Raw genomic sequence first — 24339 nt, 5'->3', positions numbered from 1 at the left:
AAATGGAAATCAAAAGAAAGCTGGAGTAGCAATTTTCATATCAGACAAAATAGACCTTAAAATAAAGACTATTACAAGAGACAAAGAAGGACATTATATAATGATCAAGGGATCGATCCAAGAGGAAGGTATAACAATTGTAAATATTTATACACCCAACATAGGAGCACCTCAATACCTAAGGCAAATAGTAACAGCCATAAAAGGGGAAATCGACAGCAACACAATCATAGTAGGGGACTTTAACACCCCACTTTCACCAATGGACAGATCATCCAAAATGAAAATAAATAAGGAAACACAAGCTTTAAATGATACATTAAACAAGATGGACTTAATTGATATTTATAGGACATTCCACCCAAAAAAAACAGAATACACATTTTTCTCAAGTGCTCATGGAACATTCTCCAGGATAGATCATATCCTGGGTCACAAATCAAGCCTTGGTAAATTTAAGAAAATTGAAATCGTATCAAGTATCTTTTCCGACCACAACGCTGTGAGACTAGATATCAATTACAGGAAAAGATCTGTAAAAAATACAAACACATGGAGGCTACACAATACACTACTTAATAACGAAGTGATCACTGAAGAAACCAAAGGGGAAATCAAAAAATACCTAGAAACAAATGACAGTGGAGACACGACGACCCAAAACCTATGGGACGCAGCAAAAGCAGTGCTAAGAGGGAAGTTTATAGCAATACAGGCCTACCTCAAGAAACAGGAAACATCTCAAATAAACAACCTAACCTTGCACCTGAGGCAATTAGAGAAAGAAGAACAAAAAAACCCCAAAGCTAGCAGAAGGAAAGAAATCATAAAGATCAGATCAGAAATAAATGAAAAACAAATGAAGGAAACAATAGCAAAAATCAATGAAACTAAAAGCTGGTTCTTTGAGAAGATAAACAAAATTGATAAACCATTAACCAGACTCATCAAGAGAAAAATGGAGAAGACTCAGATCCATAGAATTAGAAATGAAAAAGGAGAAGTTACCACTGACACTGCAGAAATACAAAAGATCATGAGAGATTACTACAAGCAACTCTATGCCAATAAAATGGACAACCTGGAAGAAATGGACAGATTCTTAGAAATGCACAACCTACCAAGACTGAACCAGGAAGAAATAGAAAATATGAACAGACCAATCACAAGCACTGAAATTGAAACTGTGATTAAAAATCTTCCAACAAACAAAAGCCCAGGACCAGATGGCTTCACAGGCGAGTTCTATCAAACATTTAGAGAAGAGCTAACACCTATCCTTCTCAAACTCTTCCAAAATATTGAAGAGGGAGGAACACTTCCCAACTCATTCTACGAGGCCACCATCACCCTGATAACAAAACCAGACAAAGATGTCACAAAGAAAGAAAACTACAGGCCAATATCACTGATGAACATAGACGCAAAAATCCTCAACAAAATGCTAGCAAACAGAATCCAACAGCACATTAAAAGGATCATACACCATGATCAATTGGGGTTTATCCCAGGAATGCAAGGATTCTTCAATATACGCAAATCAATCAACGTGATACATCATATTAACAAATTGAAGGAGAAAAACCATATGATCATCTCAATAGATGCAGAGAAAGCTTTCGACAAAATTCAACACCCATTTATGATAAAAGCCCTGCATAAAGTAGGCATAGAGGGAACTTTCCTCAACATAATCAAGGCCATATATGACAAACCCACAGCCAACATTGTCCTCAATGGTGAAAAACTGAAACCATTTCCACTAAGATCAGGAACAAGACAAGGTTGCCCACTCTCACCACTATTATTCAACATAGTTTTGGAAGTTTTAGCCACAGCAATCAGAGAAGACAAAGAAATAAAAGGAATCCAAATCGGAAAAGAAGAAGTAAAGCTGTCACTGTTTGCAGATGACATGATACTATACACAGAGAATCCTAAAGATGCTACCAGAAAACTACTAGAGCTAATCAATGAATTTGGTAAAGTAGCAGGATACAAAATTAATGCACAGAAATCTCTTGCATTCCTATATACTAATGATGAAAAATCTGAAAGTGAAATTAAGAAAACACTCCCGTTTACCATTGCAACAAAAAGAATAAAATATCTAGGAATAAACCTACCTAAGGAGACAAAAGACCTGTATGCAGAAAATTATAAGACACTGATGAAAGAAATTAAAGATGATACAAATAGATGGAGAGATATATCATGTTCTTGGATTGGAGGAATCAACATTGTGAAAATGACTCTACTACCCAAAGCAATCTACAGATTCAATGCAATCCCTATCAAACTACCACTGGCATTTTTCACAGAACTAGAACAAAAAATTTCACAATTTGTATGGAAACACAAAAGACACCGAATAGCCAAAGCAATCTTGAGAACGAAAAATGGAGCTGGGGAGTCAGGCTCCCTGACTTCAGACTATATTACAGAGCTACAGTAATCAAGACAGTTTGGTACTGGCACAAAAACAGAAATATAGATCAATGGAACAGGATAGAAAGCCCAGAGATAAACCCATGCACATATGGTCACCTTATCTTTGATAAAGGAAGCAAGCATATACAGTGGAGAAAAGACAGCCTCTTCAATAAGTGGTGCTGGGAAAATTGGACAGATACATGTAAAAGTATGAAATTAGAACACTCCCTGACACCATGCACAAAAATAAACTCAAAATGGATTAAAGACCTAAGTGTAAGGCCAGACACTATCAAACTCTTAGAGGAAAACATAGGCAGAACACTCTATGACATAAATCACAGCAAGATTCTTTTTGACCCAGCTCGTAGAGAAATGGAAATAAAAACCCAAATAAACAAATGGGACCTAATGAAACTTCAAAGCTTTTGCACAGCAAAGGAAACCATAAACAAGACAAAAAGACAACCCTCAGAATGGGAGAAAATATTTGCAAATGAAGCAACTGACAAAGGATTAATCTCCAAGATTTTCAAGCAGCTCATGCAGCTCAATAACAAAAAAACGAACAACCCAATCCAAAAATGGGCAGAAGACCTAAATAGACATTTCTCCAAACAAGATATACAGATTGCCAACAGACACATGAAAGAATGCTCAACATCATTAATCATTAGAGAAATGCAAATCAAAACTACAATGAGATATCATCTCACACAGGTCAGAATGGCCATCATCAAAAAATCTAGAAACAGTAAATGCTGGAGAGGGTGTGGAGGAAAGGGAACCCTCTTGCACTGTTGGTGGGAATGTAAATTGATACAGCCACTATGGAGAACAGTATGGAGGTTCCTTAAAAAACTGCAAATAGAACTACCATACGACCCAGCAATCCCACTACTGGGCATATACCCTGAGAAAACCATAATTCAAAAAGAGTCATGTACCACAATGTTCATTGCAGTAGTATTTTCAATAGCCAGGACATGGAAGCCACCTAAGTGTCTATCGACAGATGAATGGATAAAGAAGATGTGGCACATATATACAATGGAATATTACTCAGCCATAAAAAGAAATGAAATGGAGGTATTTGTAATGAGGTGGATGGAGTTAGAGTCTGTCATACAGAGTGAAGTAAGTTAGAAAAACAAATACAGTATGCTAACACTTATATATGGAATCTAAGGGAAAAAAGGCCATGAAGAACCTAGTGGCAAGATGGGAATAAAGACACAGACCTACTAGAGAATGGACTTGAGGATATGGGGAGGGGGAGGGGTGAGATGTGACAGGGTGAGAGAGTGTCATGGACATATATACACTACCAAACGTAAAACAGCTAGCTAGTGGGAAGCAGCCGCATAGCACAGGGAGATCAGCTCAGTGCTTTGTGACCACCTAGAGGGGTGGGATAGGGAGGGTGGGAGGGAGGGAGATGCAAGAGGGAAGAGATATGGGAACATATGTATATGTATAACTGATTCACTTTGTTATAAAGCAGAAACTAACACACCATTGTAAAGCAATTATACTTCAATAAAGATGTTTAAAAAAAAATGCTTTCTGTGTGTCAGGCACTGTCCTAAGTATTTACTGCTTAGCTCATTTGAGCCCCCTGACTCTATGAAGCAGGTATTATTATATTCCCATTTTACAGATGTGGAAACTGAAAATCCTTATTGGCGTATGTGGGCAAAATGTGATGGGGAGTTTGCACAAAGTTTGATCGTAGTTCTCTTCTTTAGGAAGACTGGGAAGAGCCACTGGAAAAGATTAGTTGTTTTCCAATCATGGGTGTTAGGTTTCAGAAGAAACTTGTGGTAGAAGAATTCACTATTGAGGAATTTAAAAATACTCATAAAGGCTTTCATAGATTCGTATCTGGTCTTGATCCTTTAACTCTGTTTTGTTCTATTAAATTTTGTTTTATAGTCACTTAATTAAAACCAGGAATACAACATAACCAAAGAAAGGCACTATCGATGACTTGTTTTCATTTTGCATTAGTAATAACATGTACTGATAAAATTTCTTTTTACCATCTGATACTTTCTAGAAACTTTCAGGGAGTTTCCTTTCCTGTGGTTTCAGTGGGATGCTTGCAAATTCATTTTTCCTTTGTCGCAAACATTAAGCACAGGGAGCTTGATCTGTGCCGTGGCTGGTTCTGCACTAGATATCGTTTCTCATCCTCTGGTCCACCCTGGCCCCATTTTGGTCCTGGAAATGTGAAGGGACTTGGCTGCTAGAGATGGAAGAGGTGTCAGGGGCACTTACTAACCTGCTTGGCATATCTGAGCAGGCATGCCTCTCATCCCCTCCCATAGACTCATGACAGTTTCACAGTCCCTCTTATACATGTCTCGGCTCCTTCCATCCTCAAAGACCTAAAAAGGAGTCAAGCCCAAGTCCCCAGTTTTCCTTTCCTCCACTGTATTTGTCTTTCTTAAGGCTTCTCTGCAAAAATTTCCATCTGCTACTCTTCTACCGTCAACCCAACATTCTTTTTCTATTCCCAGCATTTTCTTCTTATTGATTATCACCAGTATGAGTGACCCCCAGTTCATGTAAAATAGAACCAAAATTTTCTGAGATGTAGAATATGTGTACACAACACATTTATATTTCCTACAATGCTGATGGACTTACATGTATGGGGAGAGCAGGCAATGGGGCACCATGGTTACGATCCTCAACTCTGGGAGAAATGACTGAGTTCAAAGCCTGTCTCTCCTCTCAGCAGCTGAAAGGGTCAGCTTACAGGGGAGGTTAAGCTCCTGACTCAAGGCCACCTGGCTGGTTCAAGCCCTAGTTTTGCTGCTTCCTAGCTGTGAACTTTCTCGGCAAGTTGCTTTAGCTTTCAATGCCTAGTTGGGCCCTTTTAAAATATGGAAAAAGAATGATTCCAGACTCATAGGATTGATATGTGGATTAAATCAGATCAGCATTTACATTTAAAATAGTGCCTGACATAAAGTACTCTCAATATCTGTGAATTGTTATTATCGTGTGACTTGAGGTATGTTACTTCATCTTTCTTATTATCCCCATTTTACTGAAGATGAAAATTAGATGAATGGTACCTTGAGGACTAATTAAGATAATTAATTGAAACACCAAACACAGTACCTGGCATGTGAATGATCTCAGTATCCATTGACACTTATCATTGTTACCATGTGTGCTTTTCCAAACATTTCCACGAGTTTACGCCTTGCAGCTTTGCGCCTACAATAACAACAAACACATCGCTAAATATCTGCATATTATTGTATTTCTTTGCTTGCTGTATCTGTGTGCACACTCCATGCATTAGGTTTTTAGAAGTGGGGATGTCGTGGGGCTTTAAGATTAGGGACCTGACTGCTTCCACCTGGCAAGTGTCAGATAGTTTTCTGGTGAAGTGGTGTGGTCCAGAATAGTTGGAGTTCGTGGGCATCTCAGCAGCGTTCGGGCTAGGTGAGGAGGTGAAATCTCTGCCTGCTTATATTTGCTGCCTTGTTAGCAGGGAAGGCACAGAGTTCAGGTATCAGCTAAGTGTGTCTAGGTAAGGCAGTGGTTCTCAACTGGGGGCAGTTTTGCCCCCAGGGGATAGTAGGCAACGCCTGGAGATGGTTTTGGTTGTCAGAACTGCAGGGATGCTACTGCATCTAGTAGAGCCCAGGGCTGCTGCTGAATATCCCACAGTGCATAGGGCAGCCCCCCCAATAAAGAATTATCCGGTCCAAAATGTCAGCAGTGCCACTGTTGAGAGAATCTAGGCTGATGCCAGCAGTACTGCAGAAAGTGGGCAGTGGCATTCCTCTGTGAGCTAGACGAGGGCAAGAGTATTCTCCTTACCCTCAGCACCCAACATCTTTTGCTCCACCTCTGGCCAGCTGAGCAACTTAACCTCTTTCCCTCTGGATCCAGGGACAGAGCAGCTTTGAAGTACAAATCTCTTATCCCTATCATTTAATCTGAAGGTATGCCTAATCCTGACTTGTGTGTGGTAGAAAATATTGGAGAAAAATAATTAAAGTCTCTGTCCTTAGGAAGCTCACTGTCTGATGGGTTGTATATTAATAAGACCCATTCTTTTTGTAGTTGATGGCCTAAGCAGATAAATATGCAGACACACTCACAAAGGTGCGTTATGGGCTTATGTGGATAAACGGGCTGCAAAGTTGGAGCGGGACTAAGAAACAAGTTTTATTAATCAAGGCTCTCCAGAGAAACAGAACCAATAGGATAAACAGCCGATACACTTACAACCATTCTGTACCCATTTAACCATTCTGTTTTACATTTTCAGTACAGCATTCAATAAATTAAATGAGATATTAAACACTTCATTATAAGATAGGCTTTGTGTTAGATATTTTGACCACCTGTAGGCTAATGTAAGTGTTCTGAACACATTTAAGGTAGGCTAGGCTAAGCTGTGATATTCAGTAGCTTAGGTGTATTAAATGCATTTCAACTTGATATTTTCAACTTTCCATGGGTCCATCAGAACATAAACCCAGCGTGAGTAGAGGAAGATCTCTACTGTTGAATTCAGTTTGCTAAATCATTTGTTGAGGAGCTTTGCATCATCTGTAATTTTCTTGTAGTATCCTTTACTGGCTTTGGTATCAGGGTGATGCTGGCCTTGCAAAATGGGTTTGGAAGTGTTTCTTCCTCTTCTAACTTTTTGGAAGAGTTTGTGAAAGACTGGAATTAGTTCTTCTTTAAATGATTGTTAAAAGTCACTAGTGAAGCCATCTGGCCCTGAACTTTTCTTTGTTGGGAGGTTTTTGATTATCAATTCAATTCTCCTTACTAGTAACTGGTCTGTTCAGATTTTCTATTTCTTCATGATTCAGTCTTGGTAGATTGTATGTTTCTAGGAATTTATCCATTTTTTCTGTGTTGTCCAATATGTTGTCTTATAACCGTTCATAGTAGTCTCTTATAAGCCTTTGCATTTTTGTGGTGTCAGTTATAATGTCTCTTCTTTCATTTATAATTTTATTTGAGTCTTTTTTTTTTCTTGGTAAATCTAGCTAAAGATTAGTCTATTTTGGTTATCTTAAAAACAGCTCTTAGTTTCACTGATCTTTTCTATTGTCTTTTTAGCCTCAGTTTCTTTCATTTCTGCTCTGATCTGTTATTAACTTCCTTCCAATAATTTTAGGGTTAGTTTAGTCTTTTTTTGTTAGTTTCTCTAGGTATAAAGTTAGATTGTTTATTTGAGGTCTTTTTTTTCTTAATGTAGGTATTTATTGCCATGCTTTTCTATCTTAGACTGTCTTTGATGCATCCTGTAAGATTTGCTATGTTGTGTTTACATTTTCATTTGTCTCAAGATATTTTTTGATTCCTCTTTTGATTTCTTCCTTGATTTATTGGCCATTTAGGAGCATGTTGTTTCATCTCCATGTATTTGTGAATTTCTTCTTTTCTTCTTGTAATTGCTTTCTAGTTTCATACTATTGTGGTTGGAAAAAGATGCTTGATATGATTTCATCGTTTTACATTTATTCAGACTTTTTTGAGTCCTAACATATGATCTATCCTGTGGAATGTCCCATGTGCACTTGAGAAGAGTGTGATTTTGCTGCTGTTGGATACAATGTTCTATATACAGTAGTTCCCCCTTTTCCATGGGGGATGCATTTTAAGACTCCCGGTAGATGCCTGAAACGATGGACAGTACCGAACCCTCTCTATAATATGTGTTGCTCCTATGCATACATACCTATGATAAAGTTCAATTTATAAATTATACACAGTAAGAGATTAACAACAATAACTGATAATAAAATAGAACACTTGTAACAAATACCATAATAAAAGTTGTGTGAACATGGTTTCTTTCTCTCAAAAGATCTTATTGTACAAATTTAATGCCTTTCCCATCTTACCTAAGCACTTACCGTGCACTGTAGCCATAACTTTTGCAGTTTGACATGCAACAGCAAAACCAGCATGAATTTCTTTTTTCCTTCCTCAAAGTTTCATAAATAGAAGGTTCATTCTTTCTGTAGATCTTAGCAACCTCAGCATATCATTTTTTTTCTTTCCTTATTAAGTTGAAACCTTTCACCTTTTCACTTAAAGGAAGAATTTTATGGCTTTTCTTTGGCATATTTGAATTGCCAACATCACTACTCTTGCACTTTAGGGCCATTATTAACTAAAAAAAGGGTTATTTGAACACAAGTACTGTGATACCTTGACAATCACTTTGGTAACCAAGACAGCTACTAAATGAGTAATGGGCGAGATGTGCTGGACAAAGGGATGATTCACTTCCAAGGTGGGATGGAGCGAGTGCAATGTTTCATCATGCTATTCATACAGCATGCAATTTAAAACTTACGAATTGTTTATTTCTGGAATTTTTCATTTAATATTTTTGGACCACATTGACCTCCAGTAACTCAAATCACAGAAAGTGAAACCTAGGATAAGAGGGGGGACTACTGTATGTCTGTTAGGTCCGTATGGTCTAAAGTGTAGCTTAAATCCAATGTTTCCTTATTGACGTTCTGTCTGAACAATCCATCCACTGGTAAAAGTGGGGTTTTGAAGTCCCCTGACATTATTGTATTGCTATTTCTTCCTTTAGATCTTTTAATACTTGCTTTATATATTTAGGTTCTCCTGTATTGGCATAAATATTTCAAATAATATATCCTAGTGATGAATTGCCCCCTTTCTTATTATATAATGACCTTCTTTGTCTCAGACAGTTTTTGGCTTAAAGTCTATTTCATCTGATATAAGAATAGCTTCTTCTGCTTTTCTTTCCATGTGCATGCAATATATTTTTCAATTTCTTCACTTTCAATATATGTGTGTTTTTAATGCTGAAGTGAGTCTTTTGGAGGCACATATAGTTAGGTCCTGTTTTCTTTATTCATTCAGCTATCCTTTGTCTTTTGTTTGGGAAATTTAGTCTTTTGACATTTGAAGTAATTATTGATAGTCAGACTTACCATTACCATTTTGTTAAATGTTTTCTTGTTCTGTAATTCCGTTTTTCCTTGCTTCATCTCTTGCTCTTTTCCTCTGTGATTTGATGATTTTCTGTAGTGGAAAGCTTGGATTCCTTTTTCTTCTTCTTTTGCGTACCTACTGTATGCTTTTGGTTGGTGGTTAATGTGAGGCTTAGATAAAACATCTTCTATTTATAACAGTCTGTGATAATAGCTTGAAACACATACAAAAGTACCCCCCCCTTTCGCATTTAATGTTTTGATGTCACAATTTGCATCATTTACACTGTGTATTCATTAACAAATTAACAAATTCATTAACTTTAATATTTTTGTCTTTTAACCTTCATAGTAGACTTATCAATGATTTACCCACTACCATTAAAATAAGAGCATATTCTGAAAGTAACTGTATTTTTACCTTTACCAGTGAATTTCATGCTTTTGTATATTTTTCTATTATTAATTAGTGTTATTTAATTTCAGCTGGAAAAACTCCATTTAACATTTCTTGTAAAGCTGATCTAGTGGTGATGACCTCCTAGAGTGTTTGTCTAGAAAACTCTTTATCTTTCTATCAATTCTGAAAGACAACTTTGCTGGGAGGAATGTTCTTGGTTGGCAGGGGTTTTTTCTTTATTGTTTTTTTTCCTTCAGTACTTTTAATATATCATCCCACTCCCCTCTGGCCTGCTAAGTTTTTGCTGAAAAGTATGCTGATAATCTTATGGGAGTTCCCTTGTATGTAACAAATTGTTTTTCAATTTTCTCAAATTGTTCTTGTGATTCTCTCTTCATATTTAGCTTTTGGGCATATACATTAATTATAATGTATCTGTGTAGTCCTCTTCAGATTCCTCTTATTTGGAACTTTCTGTGTTTCCTGGTTCTGGCTATCTGTTACCTTCCCCCAGTTAGGGAAGTTTTCAACCATTATTTCCTCAAATAAGTTTTCTATCCCTTTCTCTTTTCTCCTTCTTGGACCCCTATAATGAGAACATTAGTCTACTTGATGTTGTCCCATAAGTCCCTTAAGCTATCTTCACTCTTCTTTTTCTTTTTTCTTTTTTGCACCTCTAGTTGTATGAATTCCATTTCCCTGTCTTAGACTTCACTGATTCTTTCTTTCACTTCATCTAGTCTTTTGTTTACCCCCTGCATTGAATTTTCAGTTCAATTATTTTCTTCCTCAGTTCTGTGATTTCTGTTTGGTACTTTTTAATAGTTCAGTCTCTTTGTTGAAATTCTCACTGTCGTCATGCATTGCTCTCCTGACCCTGGTAGGCATCTTTGTGACAGTTGCTTTGAACTCCCTACCAGATAAATAACTTACCTCCATTTTATTAAGATATGTTTCTAGACATCTATCTTGTTCTTTTGTTCGTAACATATTTGTCTGTTCCTTCATTTTTCTTGACTCTCTGTTGGTCTCTGAGCATTAGATAGATCAGCGCAAGATGTGTCTCCCAGTCTTGACAGAGTGATCTCCTGTGGGAGATGAACCTCATTGATCAGCTTGACTGAGCTCATAGTTGTCTCTCAAACTTTTGTGATTGTCCGAGCCTCCTTCTTTGTCCTTAGTGACTCCCAGTAGTTAAGGGTGTGCCAAGACCTATCAGTGATCAAGGGGAGGAGTGCGGTCAGCAGCTAGATGCGGGCTGATGAGAAGCTGGACCCTCAGGCAGCAGCTAAGAAAGTATGTAATTACAGGGAGAAACAAGGCAATGACATTTTTGCCTGCTCCCTCTGTGCTTCGTGTTGGTGTATAGCTGCAGGGGTGGGTGTGCTCCTGTGCCCATTAATAACTGTTTGTTTGTTGCAGTCCTTGTGCCTCATGAATGTAAGGCCCACGGGTTATTAGAGCCAGGTGATTCAGGGACTCATCCTTCATGAAATTGTCACAAGAGCTGGGGTGCCAGATATGTATACAACCTCCTTTCAGGGAGACACTGGTGGCTTGGTTTTATTATTGGAGTGGCCTGGAAGGAGAAGATGGGAGGAGTGTCTGCAGCCTTCCTCAGTCTTTGAGGAGGATCACAGCCCCGAGGTGCCTGCTAAATTAGAAGCCTCAGGTGGCAGCTTTTAAAGTATCCACATAAAAACCTTTATCAGGGCAAGACTGGGAGCTGGGCGTTTTTTTGTCTGCTCCTTCTGTGCTGAACCTCAGGGAGATAGATTGCTAAGAACTGCTTCTTTGTTTGCTACGGTTCCATGGGACTCATGAATGGAAGCTCCACTGGCTGTCAAAGCCAGGAAATCTGGGGACCCATCTCATAGGTGGCGGCCCTAAAAGCTGGGGTGCAGTCATGTATGAGCCCCTTCCAGGGAGATACTGGCAACCTGGGGAGGACCGGAGGCGGAAGGTGGGAGGCATATTTGTCGGCTTCCTCTGTCTCTGGGGAGATTCACATGCAGTCCCTAGAAGCCTGCTAAATTAGAAGACAGGCCCTCAGGCAGCAGCGGTTATAGTATTCAGATAACACTTCCAGGGAAAGACGGGGAGATGGGTGATTTTGCCTGCTCCCTCTGCACTGAGCCCTGGGGCAACAGCTGCATCAGTGCTCCTGCACCCATTAAGAATTGCTTCTTTGTTTGCTATCGTCTTGGGGACACAAGCCCCACTGGCTTTTAGAGTCAGGTGTTTTGGGGGCCGTCCCTCTGTTGCAAGTCTTAAAATTTGGGATGCTAGATGTGGGCTCCAAACCCTTTGCTCCTCAGGGAGAATATGAGAGTTGATGGCTCACTTCCAATTGTGTGGTCGTGTGCCAGGGGCGGGGTTTACGGTGAGAGTGTGTCTTAGCCTTTTCTACCCTTTCCTACCCTTAGCCTTTTCGGTGTGGGTACTTTCTCATTCATCTGATGTGTAGAAGTTACTCAACTAGTTTCTGGATCTCTTTCAGAGGGAATCGCTCCATGTGTACATTTGGTGTATCCATTGGGAGGAAGGGAGCTCAGAAGTCTCCTATGTTGCCATTTTGGTCTACCCTCTCCGTTTCTTTCTGAATCTCTGTCTGTCTCTCTCTTTCCTGTGTGTCTATCTCATCTCTGTCTTGCCCACTATCTTCCTATCACCCTTTGTAGCCCCATCTCTCTGTTAAACTACCTGTCCCAATGTCAACTCTCTTTTCTTTTTCTATGTATATCTACATTGCTCCTTTAGACCTATTCTTCCTATCAGGCTGGGAACATTTCTCCCAAGAGTTCTGACCTGATGATCAGAGAGGAAAGGCAGTTTTTTCCTGCCAGCTCAGTTAGAGAAATCCTGAGGAAGTCCTCTAAACTGTCCTGGCATGTTCTGACCACCACAGCCAAGCTGTCTCATGATCACGCTGGATCATTCACCATCCTGGGGGTTCAGAGGGATGGGCTCCTGGGATTGACCACCCTGCACAAAGCACATGGCGTGAGTTGGGTAGAACAGTTCTGCAAAGGATGGAAGGGTTGTAGGGGTACTAAGCCAACCACGACCACAGGTGTCCACTCTCGGGAGCCAAGACCAAGTCCAGAGAAACAAACACACAACTTAATAACAATACAAGTGCTAGAGGATGTTTAATCTTGATTCCGAATTCTCTAGAAGTTCAAAGTGGGGAGAGCTAGAGTAATCAAGGAAGACTTCCAGGAGGACTTGATTCTTGGTTTTAACCTTAAAAGGTGTGTAAGATTTAGATAGGTGGAAAGGAGTGAGCAATCCTGGATGAAGGAGAAGTTTCTGTGCTTGTTTTATTGGTGTTGTTTGCCTTGTTTCAAGCTCCTAAGAGGCAAGGACTTTTCTTTTGTTAAAGAACATAGTGCTTGTTGCCCGTAGTTAGACTGTCATTATGGTTCCAATTCTGACCATCCTACCCTGCCATTGACCTTGGGGGAGGCTAGAAGAATAAAACCTGCGAGGCCTCTAGTTCTAAGAATACCAACTTGCTTATAAAGAAACAGGGAGGCTGAGGAACAGAGGTGTCCATATAGTCCCTTCTGTGTGTCTGAGCTCAAGTGAGTTTCACATTGGAATTTTGTCATTGTCATGGGCAGATTGGGTTGTTCATTAATTCAGTAAATACATCAGTAGCACCTAATATATACTAGGCACTTAGGTGCCAAGGATTCAAAGATAAATAGACAGAATCCTACTTCTTTAAAGTTTATATCCAAGTACAGAATTCACAGAAGTGCAATTACATGCGACCTGATTGAGTCATGCAAAGCAGTGGTTCTAAGACTTGGCTGTGCATGGAAATCACCTGGGAGCTTTCAAAACTACGGATGCCAGGGCTTCCCTGGTGGCACAGTGGTTAAGAACCCGCCTGCCAATGCAGGGGACACGGGTTCGAGCCCTGGTCCGGGAAAATCCCACCTGCCGCGGAACAACTAAGCCCGTGCGCCACAACTACTGAGCCTGCACTCCACAGCCCGCGAGCCACAACTCCTGAAGCCTGCGCGCCTAGAGCCCGTGCTCCGCAACAAGAGAAGCCACCGCAGTGAGAAGCCCGTGCACCGCAACGAAGAGTAGCTCCCGCTCACCGCAGCTAGAGAAAGCCCGTGCACAGCAACAAAGACCCAACGCAGCCAAAAAAATAAATAAATAAAATAAATTTAAATTAAAACAAAAATACGGATGCCTTGAGCTTATCCCAAAAGTTTTGATTTCATTGGTTTGGGGAGGGGCCCAGGCATCTGGATGTTTCTCAGCTCCCCCAGTGCCTCTCGTGAGCAGCCAAGTTTGAGAACCACCAAGGTTAGGATGCTATGGAAACAGATAAAGGTTCTTCAGTGAGATGAGGGATGGATGGGCTGCTGGAGGGATGAGACCAACTGAGCACTGAAGGAAAGGGGAGAGGTAGCTGGAGAAGGAAAGGGGCAGGGAGAGAGTTGCATCTAAAGGACATTGCAAGCAGACGGGAGAAGAGCCAAGAAGGCTGGGAGCTGCTCTCGATGGAGAAGTCTCAGTCAGTCAGTCAGTCTCTCTGGTTCTGGCCTAGTCCCTGTGTCATCTTAGATACGTATCCATTTCCCAGTACATGCCACAGTTTCCCAGTCAGTCAAATATAACTAATGATACCTGTTCTCCTTACATTAGGCATCAAATGAGGTGAGGAAAAATTAAAAGATAGTGTATCAGTGATCACTGGGAAAAAATACAGCATTAGAGTAAAACTTCTTTTATTCAGTATTTTTGGGGGAAAGAAGTATTTTACATAAATGAACTTTTAAAGTAACTGAAATTTAGCCATTCAAGACAACAATCATTAACAAATAAAAATCATTTCATTTTTCCTAACATAGGTCATTTGCAACCCTATTTTCTTAGAGTAAACTGATATCATTAGCCTCCTGCTTCCCGTTCTCTGCCTTCAGCCCCTCAGCAGAGATGTCGGATACTGAACCGTGCTATAATAACAGCTATGGCCTCAGGATCAGAAGAAGTGCAGTAGATTTATGATGTGGAAGATTGGGTTTTGAGTTCTTCGGTCTGTTTTTCATAAGTTTTCAATTTGTCTTGCTATCTGGGTACCTTGATTCTCATTGTTTTAAATTCTCCTTTTCCTTTCTAACTTGCTGCCTCTTCCCTATTGAGGACTGTTAAACCAGAAAACCAATCTTAGAATGAAATTTAAAAGTAAAAAGACTGTGAGTCCAAGCTTGCTGGAGAGGGTGGATTATGTGATGTCTTTAGTGCATGAATGTTTTAATGTCTGTATTGCCTTTTTTAACTGACTTTCTGGGTCTTACTCTGGCCTGGATGTCTCATGCAGGAGGTGGCTGACTGCACTTTATGTGTGGGAGGTTGGAGGCCCACAGGAATTAGTTTGTCAGGATTCTCAGCCTTCCTTTTTCTGACTATTGGCCATCGACCTTTAAGGTTTCCCACTCCTATCACCAGAATTGTGTCCCTGTTAGACCAGATTTTGAATGTTTGTCACCAAACATTTATTGTTCACAAGGCAGAGGTAAGGAAGGGCAGATAGGTCCAAACTCAGGAGGGTAGGAGTGTCTGGAAGCAGATAGCCAGAACGGAGGCTAAACCACCTTCCCCAGGGGCAGAACGTGGTAGGGAGTAGCACACCCCAAGTGGGAGGGCAGAGGGGAAGGAAGTGGTGGAAATAACCAGGTGTGACAAGACTGGGGAGGTGGAAGGTATGATGTGGGGAAGGGTTAAGGACAGAGGTTTAGACCAGCTTTACTATGGAGTACATTACTCTGTGCTCCTTTATGTTTTTTTGCGAGTTACTGACTCCCTGACACTGCTCCAAGACACATGAGCTGTGACCATTATAGGTGACAGCTGCTAGAGAGGGCCACCCTGCAGGGGCTGCAAGTCGCCATATTCTGTGGGCCCCCACGGTGCAAGACAGGCCTTCTTGAGCAAGTGGCTTTCTGAAGAATAACCCTGAATGGTTCCCCACTTTGTTGTCTGCCATCCTCACGGTCACTGAGCTTCTGACTTTCCTTTCCTTCCCCAGGTCGGTGGCCGGATTGGATAAGGAGGCGGACTTGGTGCACATGGAAGTGCGGACAGCTGATGGATGTGAGTGCTGAGGCCACCAGGCTGGGCCCCGGGAGATCTGCCTGCAGGTCTCCCTCCTCCCCCAATTTGCATTTTAATGGCTTGGGAAGATGAAAAGCCCTGAGCTCCCTTACTGCCCTGTGCATCTTATTTCCTAGAGTAGGGGAGAGGCCTCCAGTCCCAAGGGAGACGTTTCATTGAAATAAACCCTCAGGAATGAATTTTCTGGAGATGGGAGTTAATGTGACCAATTTTGAGGCTCCTGTTAGTCATTTCCTGGCATCTTCAGTGTAATTCAAATAGGGATGGCCATAGCTCATCGTGGTATTTTGCATTCACATGGTGAATAAGATGATGCCAGCTTTAAAAAAATAAACCTTTATATAGTCAAGATTACCAAAAAAAAAAGTAACTGGACAAACTATTTCCAGAATTGTTTGTTCATTCATTCAGCAATTATTTAGGGATGGCCTACTGTGTGCTAGGCAAGATTCTTAGCCCTGGAGATACAGTGGTGAGCAAGACCTCTGTTGTCCCCGCAAATCAGCCATGGAATCCAAGATTTCAAACATGTGACCCCTTTGTACGTCGTACACCTGTCTACATCTTGAACAGAATTTGACTGATAAAGTATCATTTTGCACCAACTCAAGTATCTATAGGGCTCTTCCCTGTCCAAGAAAGATAAAATCAACTTAAATATGTGAAAATATATATATGAAATCTGAAAAATATATGAAAATATAATTAGCATATTCTAGATCACAAATAGAGCCAAATAATCCATGGAAATAATCGTGACCTTAGGGGTGCAGCAGATCCAAGCACCGGACTGTGAGTTGAGGTCCTGGGTCCTGCCACCCACTAGCCATGAGACCATGAGACCCCCTAACCTCTCTGTGCTCTGGTTTCCTACTATCTGAGGATTCTCATCCTTGCCCTGCCCACCTCATAGGGTTATGGGTTGAATGTACAAACATAAGGAGATTCTTTTTGACCTGGATGCAGGTATTGGGTGCGCTTGTGCTTTGTCCATGGGAAATCTACTGCTTTTGAAGCCAAACTCAGATGTATGCTAGAAACATGCACTTTGGGGAATATATTTTATTTGCTTTATTTTTATTTTTAAAAGAGTTAGAAGGCAATTGACACTTGTTACTATATGCCTGGCACTCTGCTGAGTTCCTTCCTTCCTTCCTTCCTCCCTTCCCACCTTCCTCCCTTCCCTCCTTCTTTCTTTCTTCCTTCCTTCCTTCCTTCCTTTCTTTCTTTCTCTCTCTCTTTCTCTCTCTCTCTTTCTTCCTTCCTTCCTTCCTTTCTTTCTTTCTTTCTTTCTTTCTTTCTTCCTTCCTTCCTTCCTTCCTTCCTTTCTTTCTTTCTTTCTTTCTTTCTTCCTTCCTTCCTTCCTTCCTTCCTTCCTTCCTTCCTTCCTTCCTTCCTTCCTTCCTTCCTTCCTTCCTTTCTTTCTTTCATTCTTTCTCTCTCTCTTTCTTTCTTTCTTTCTCTGATACAGCCAGGGATGAGGGATGACCCACACTATTTTTACATTTTTTTTTTTTTAACAGAAGAGTTATATAACATCTAGGGAAGTAATGCCACATATTCAAATTCACTGATCGTAAGCATGGTGAAGCCTAAATTCGAAATTACTCTTAGTGCTGAGAAAAAAAAAAAAACATGGGAAATTGGAGGACGAGTGGGATGGAGGGGTTTGAAGGAGCATGGCGGAAGAGCAGGAGGGGAGCAGACAGCAGCTCTCAGATGACCCACAGACAAGTGTTCAGGACAACCCCTGCCTTGGCTTTGCTTGTCATGTCAACATTTTTTTTTTTTTTTTTTTTTTTTTTAAATTTTTGGCTGTGTTGGGTCTTCGTTTCTGTGCGAGGACTTTCTCTAGTTGTGGCAAGCGGGGGCCACTCTTCATCGCAGTGTGCGGGCCTCTCACTGTCGTGGCCTCTCTTGTTGCGGAGCACAGGCTCCAGATGCGCAGGCTCAGTAGTTGTGGCTCACGGGCCCAGTTGCTCCGTGGCATGTGGGATCTTCCCAGACCAGGGCTTGAACCCGTGTCCCCTGCATTAGCAGGCAGATTCTCAACCACTGCGCCACCAGGGAAGCCCCAACATGTTTAAGCTGTATATGTGATCTGTGGTGGTTGTAATATTGTAGAGTTGGAGGACACTTTATATGCCTGTCTGACCTCCTACCTAGTGTAGGAATCCCTTCCCCCAGAATCTCTTATAGTGTGTCCTCAGGTTTCATGAGCTCAGGCTTAAGACATATCCTTTTCTACTGCTGGACAGCTCCTTTTTTTTTTTTAAGGTAATTTCTTACATAAAGCTCAAACTTACTTTCTGAAAGTTCAAGAATTCTGGTCCACATTGGGATAAGGCCTGTGGTACAGAACTGCTGTGAAATTTTATGAGATTAAAAATGCAAAACACAGAGAAAAGTTCCTGACCTATTGTCAAGAATTGAAAAAAGCAGACAGAAATAAAACAGGGATAAATGTCATACGCCACACTTAGGTTAAAGTATGGTATATATTAATTCTGTGTCATTTTTTAGGTTTGTTAAAATGAGTTTTTCAATACTTCAAAGTATCTTCTTTCAACCTAGTGAATTGGCTGTAACCCCCCTTTATTTAGAAAGTGCACATAACAAGACTGAACTAACCGGGGATGTTTTATTTTACATACCCTAATGAAATGTATGACTCCTTTCTTCTTTGGTATGTAGTGAATGCTTTCTTACACTCACACACTCACACATACACATACATCTCTATCTTTTTGATCATCACAAAAAGGCACAACATATATTTTATTTCCTTTTTTTTCCCCTGATGTGGTAGCTTGGACTTGAATTTGCCCAAATTCACACAGATAGCCTAGTGATAGAATAAAAACTAGAACACAAAACTCTCAACACACTACAAATAGAGGAGAACTTCTGATAAAGAACAAGTACAAAAGACCCACAACTAACATCATATTTAATGATGAGATACTGAACGCTTTCCCCCTAAGGGCAGGAAAAAGGAAGGGATGTTTACTCTTTTTTTTTTTGAACTTTTGAATTTTATTTATTTTTTTATACAGCAGGTTCTTATTAGTTGTCCATTTTACACATATTAGTGTATATATGGGATGTTTACTCTTAACACGCCTTTTCAACATGATGCTGGAAGTCCTAGTCAGTGCAATAAAGGAAGAAAAATGAAATACAATTCATATAGATTACAAAGGAAAAAAATAAAACTGTCATTATTCTCGTTGACGTGATTCTCTATGTAGACTATCACAAGGAATCTACAAAACAAGCTGCTAGAACAAATATGTAAGTAGAGCAGGGTTGTTGGATACAAAACATTCAGTGGAGAGAGGATGATTATTTTTAATGAATGGTGTTGGAAAAAATTGGGCAGCCATATGGGGAAAATGAACTTCAACCTATGATTTACAACTTATACAAAATGTAACTCAAAATGGATCACATTTCTAAATGTAAAATATAAAATTATAAAACTTTTGGAAAAAACTATAGGAGAAAATCTTTATGACTTTAAATTGACACCAAGAGCAAAATTGATAAAATAAAGAATCCATAAATTGGACTTCATCAAAATTTTGTTCTTCAGAAGACACAATAAAGACAGTGGGAGAAACTATTTGCAGATCATATAACTAACAGAGGACTTATAGCCAGAACACATAAAGAACCTTTAAAGCATAGGAATAAGAAACAACCCCATTAAAAAAAATATATATAGGAAAAAGTTTGAACAGAACATTTACCAAGGAAAATATAAAGATGACAAGTAAACACAAGTATTTGCTATATTTGGAGTAAGTAATACCTAGATCCTTTGAGACCTTTTGTTTTGTGACTCATATGTTTAAAAGAACAATAACAAAATTCTCTGAGAATCTTAAATCAGGAGAAATAATGGATCTTAGATAATTATTTTTCCTTCCTCAGACTTTCCTTCATTATTCCACTTTTTCTGGCATGTTCAAGAGTCTATTCCTTAATCAGCCCATTTCAGACCCTTTACCCTGTGTTATAGATTTGCTAACTACTATTTTGAAAATTATCATCAAAGGGGTCTTGAGCAGTAAAATTCCATTTCTCTGCATCTTCCTGCACCACAGTTCTCATGGCCATTTTGCTCAACCAGTAGCATTCATGATCATCCTCTGGTGAGTTGGTTCCACTACAGATTCCTGGGGTCCACCTCAGAGGTTTTGGTTTAGGTGGTCTGGTACAGGACCTGGGCGTCTCCATATTGTTAAGCACACTCCCAGCGTGATTTTGATCCAGGTGCTATTCAGGAACACTGCTGTGTGGATCCCTTACCTCATGTGGTGCTGGAGTCACAGCTCGGGGACAGTTATACCCTCAGTAAGCATGAACAAGGAGCCTTGGTATTGGAGTCGGGAATTACTCTGCTCCGTAGCACCTGGGCTGTCACAGGAATGCAGGTGAGAAGAACATATAAAGAGAGCAAATGGGTCTTTCTTTCTCTTCTAAAAAACAAAAATCAACAAGTCACAATTCATTATAAAGTGCTCTCCACATCAAGATAACTTTCAAATGTCTAAAATCATGGATGTGAGAACTTCTTAAATATTAGAAGGGATAGTATGAGCTTTGAAAAGATCTTCAGGGGATGGAAACAGGATATGCCTATGAAAAAACAATTAAATGTTGCTTTATGTACTTCCCAGAGTATGGCAGAAATACAGAAATTTGTGTTACCTTTATTTATTGACCCACTCATAATTCACTCCACTGTGATAGAGCCCTTTCCATGTGTAGAAGGCAAGAGGTTCTCAAAACCTAGCATTAAAATTGCCACACACACACACACACACACACACACACACACACACACACACACATACATACATACATACATACATACTCACCTGGTCCCACCACAGATCAATGAAAGAAGATTCTCCAGGGGAAGGTCATGGGCATTGCCCTGTATAAAATTGTCCTAATGATTTTGAAGTACATGTGGGGTTGAGAACCACTGCACTAGATCTGAGCTTCTCCAACATTAACTACAAATAAACCATCTGGAGAGCTTTTTAAAACACACCTTCCGTATTTCTGACAAGCTCCCAGCTGATGCTGCTGGCCAGTAGACCCCGCTTTGATCAGGACTGCACTGCACGAAGCTGTGGAGGGTGTGTGGGTAAATAGGACACAATCAGCATTGAGTAGCAGAGGCAGATAAGTACACGGATTATTACTGCAATATAATGTGCTGAAGGCCGTGGGGACTCTGTTTTGTCTCATGAAGAAAGTGCTATCTGTGCGAACCAAAAGGCAGGGTAGCCCAATCGCTGAGGAGCGACTGAAGGCTGCACTGAAGAGCCCATGGTTAAGTTTCGCCTTGGGAGATGAGTTGGATTTTCCCAAGGGGATGGTAGAAAAGAAGAGTGAGAAAGTTATGCTAGACTTGTACTGTCCAATATGGTAGCCATTCAGTTACACGTGGTTACTGAGCACTTGAAACGGTGATGTCCAAATTGATGTGTGCCGTATGTGTGGAATACACACCAGATTTCAAAGACTTACTATGAATAAAATGATGGAAAATAGCCCATTAGTAATTTTTACATTAGTTTCATGATGAAATCATAATATTTTGGGTCAAATCAAATATGTTAAATGTACACTTTTCTGTTTACCTTTTAAGTATGGCTGCTGGGAAATTTAAAAGGTCATTAGTAGCTCCATTGCACAGGACTGCCCTAGACTGAGGGGCTGCAGGTGCAGCAGCATATGGCATGTGGCTCTTCAGTACGTGGTGTGGCATTGACAGTCCTGTCTCTAAACCTGGCTCTCACACTCTGGAGCAAACCCAACATAAACAGGTCCCTTTTCTTGTTTCGATGTAAGCATCTCCACTCTTCCCCAGTCCTGGTCGTCCTCTTTGGGAGTCAGACTTCCAGATTAAACTAAAGCCATTGAATTATCTCTTGCCTTGGCGTGGTTTAAACAGGGCAAAGCCAACCAATTTGGTTAATAACAGTGTGAAACCTGTTTCTGCCATGAGATTCAGGATTCAGATGGCTTTTTCTCCCATTCTCTTCTGGAAATCATCTCTGTCTGAATGTCTCAATGTCCCCTGTGAATATTCATATTTATATTCATATTCATGTTCTCTCTCCCTCCCTCCCTCTCTCTCTCTCTCTCTTTCACTCAGTTACTCAGTCACACACACACCCCTTCTCCATCCAAGAGACAATTGAGTGTCAATAGAAAGAGTATTAACTTGGTTCCCTAAGAGTTAAGTTGGAGAATTAACTCTGTCAATTAGAGCCTGTTTGACCCTGGACAATTTTTTTTAAACTTTCTGTGAATCTTCTAGTGCTTCACATGTTTGAATACACAAATATAAGAGGTATTTTTATAATTTTTTTCATCAATTGGGTAACAAAGATCTTATTGTAGAGTAAAATTTACAGTGAGGCAGATTTCAGTTCAATGAACAAAGGAGGAACAATTAAGAGGACCCCAAAATGATACAGACTGCTTTGTTAAGTAGTTGATTCCTCTTTATTGGAAATTTTCAAGCATAAGCTGTATGGGGGCCTTGTAGCACACTGTAATAAGCGAAACTCGACATGAGCTGAAAGTTTTTAGACATCTAGACTTGAGATTTCTAGAATCAAAACCCACAGCACATATACTACCATTCCTTGTCCTGGTACTATTATCAACTCTCTTCATCAATTACTGCACTTTCTCACTAAGCCAAGATAAAACCCAATACATCTTAACAGAGCATTCCAGGAAGTCATTAGTAATCAAATGGGCTTGGCACACAAGGCAAAACTATTAGCCCTGAAGTCTAAACTGTAGGTTCTAGACACATAGAATAATGGCTCTTAAAGAACTTTGGGTTACTGACTAGTTCAGTGGTTGTAAACCGTGTAACTCAGAGATCCAGCAGTATTCTAAGAACTCAGAGGCCAAGAAGAGGATAAGGGGGAGCTAAACCAATAGGATTACAAGCCTTCTGTTCATTTAGACAAGGCACACTAAAATCTACTTGATATATTGAGAATATAGGATTGTTTTTGATAAAGGATCTCAGAATTTTAAAAAATGGTTGGAATGGATTAGAAATTTTCAAATTGTATCACTCTCCAAAAAGCACCAAAACGTGTAACGATTTTCCCAAGGTCACATAGATAGTCAGTAACAGGGACTGAACCAGAATGTAGATTCTGGTCTGATTCTCAGCCTGATTTTCCTTCCATGGTTCAAATACATAACGATTAGGGTCACTGGTTCTGGTGTCAAGTCGCCTGGGTTCAAATCCCAGAACCCTGAGGAGTATCAGGAGTCCTAAGGTATTCAGGATCGCTGTGGTTTCTAAATGTCTATAACTCTGCCAGATCCCCCTTCTTTTCTAGAAGGAAAAGACACTAGAATTCTCCTGCGAGCAAAAAGAAGTTTCACAAAAACTCTAAACCCATAAGCACAATAGGAAGGAATAGTAGCTACCTTTTCTTGTTTTGCTGATTTTTATTACCTACCTTGTCTCAGGTGCTGTGTTAGGCATTTGGAACAATGTCAATATCCTTTGTTTTGCCCTGTGCCTACAGATAGTTTAGCCTCACTCCCCAGTCAAGGAAAAGGAGGCTTTTGGAAGCTAAATAACTTTTCAGAGTTTCTTGGAATCTGCTCGATTTCACTTATTTGCATTTGAGAGTTAATGTTGTTATCTAAAATAAATAGCTCCTGGGTATTTCTCTAAGAAAAGACCTGAAGAGCTGAATTTGCTTTTTGTTCACAATTTTATTTCACTTTTTCAATTTTGACAATATTACCCAAAGGGATGGAAGTTGAGCGAATCATGGAAAGTTTTTTTCTCTGAGATGGCAAGAGGCATGACGTTTAGGATAGTTTGATTATTTAATGATCTTAAAGGCAAAACATAATCACAGGTCAGAAAATAGCACAAATGTATCGGCTTTTAATGTAATTCAGTTCAGCTTAACTTGCATTTACTGAAGCTTTATAAAGTCAGTGCGAGGAGAGAAACAAAGATGACTAAGACTTTATCCAGGTTTCTAAGGAGGTGATCCTTTTGGAATGGTTTGACAGAGTGAGAAATGCTGGACTTCACGGTGAAACTCATTGATATAGATGGATGAGAAGCTTGCCTTACAAAACTGCTGGTGGAAAAGCAGCCTCTTAGGAAGATAAGACTAAGGATGTTGGGTTATCTGCTTTGTGCTCTTGCCACATTCCTCAGTTCTCAGATCCAGCACAGATCCCAAGGCATGTTCACTTGCGAATATCCCGTCTCTATCACTGGCCTGGGATTCTTCTGAGGGCAAGAACCAGTCTTATGTTCTCTGCTTTCTGGAACCTCAGGGAGTGTCTGATGCATGCAGCTTCTCTATACACCTT

General features: G+C 40.1%; 1 protein-coding gene across 4 annotated transcripts in view; it reads left to right on the top strand.

The window, feature by feature from the left end:
• Nucleotides 1-24339, top strand: part of SORCS3 (sortilin related VPS10 domain containing receptor 3) — a 610389-nt gene that overhangs the window by 439824 nt on the left and 146226 nt on the right. For all 4 annotated transcript variants that reach the window (XM_082425089.1, XM_082425088.1, XM_082425091.1 and 1 more), the window contains exon 6: nucleotides 15857-15921. In XM_082425089.1, coding sequence (XP_082281215.1) covers nucleotides 15857-15921 — 65 coding nt within the window. The remainder of the gene's footprint in view (nucleotides 1-15856; nucleotides 15922-24339) is intronic.

This window comes from Balaenoptera physalus (genome assembly GCF_965194825.1).
Source record: "Balaenoptera physalus genome assembly, chromosome: 14".
In the NCBI taxonomy this organism is placed as follows: domain Eukaryota; kingdom Metazoa; phylum Chordata; class Mammalia; order Artiodactyla; family Balaenopteridae; genus Balaenoptera; species Balaenoptera physalus.
Note: the sequence above shows the minus strand (reverse complement) of the source record. Positions and strands in the feature narration are given on the sequence as shown.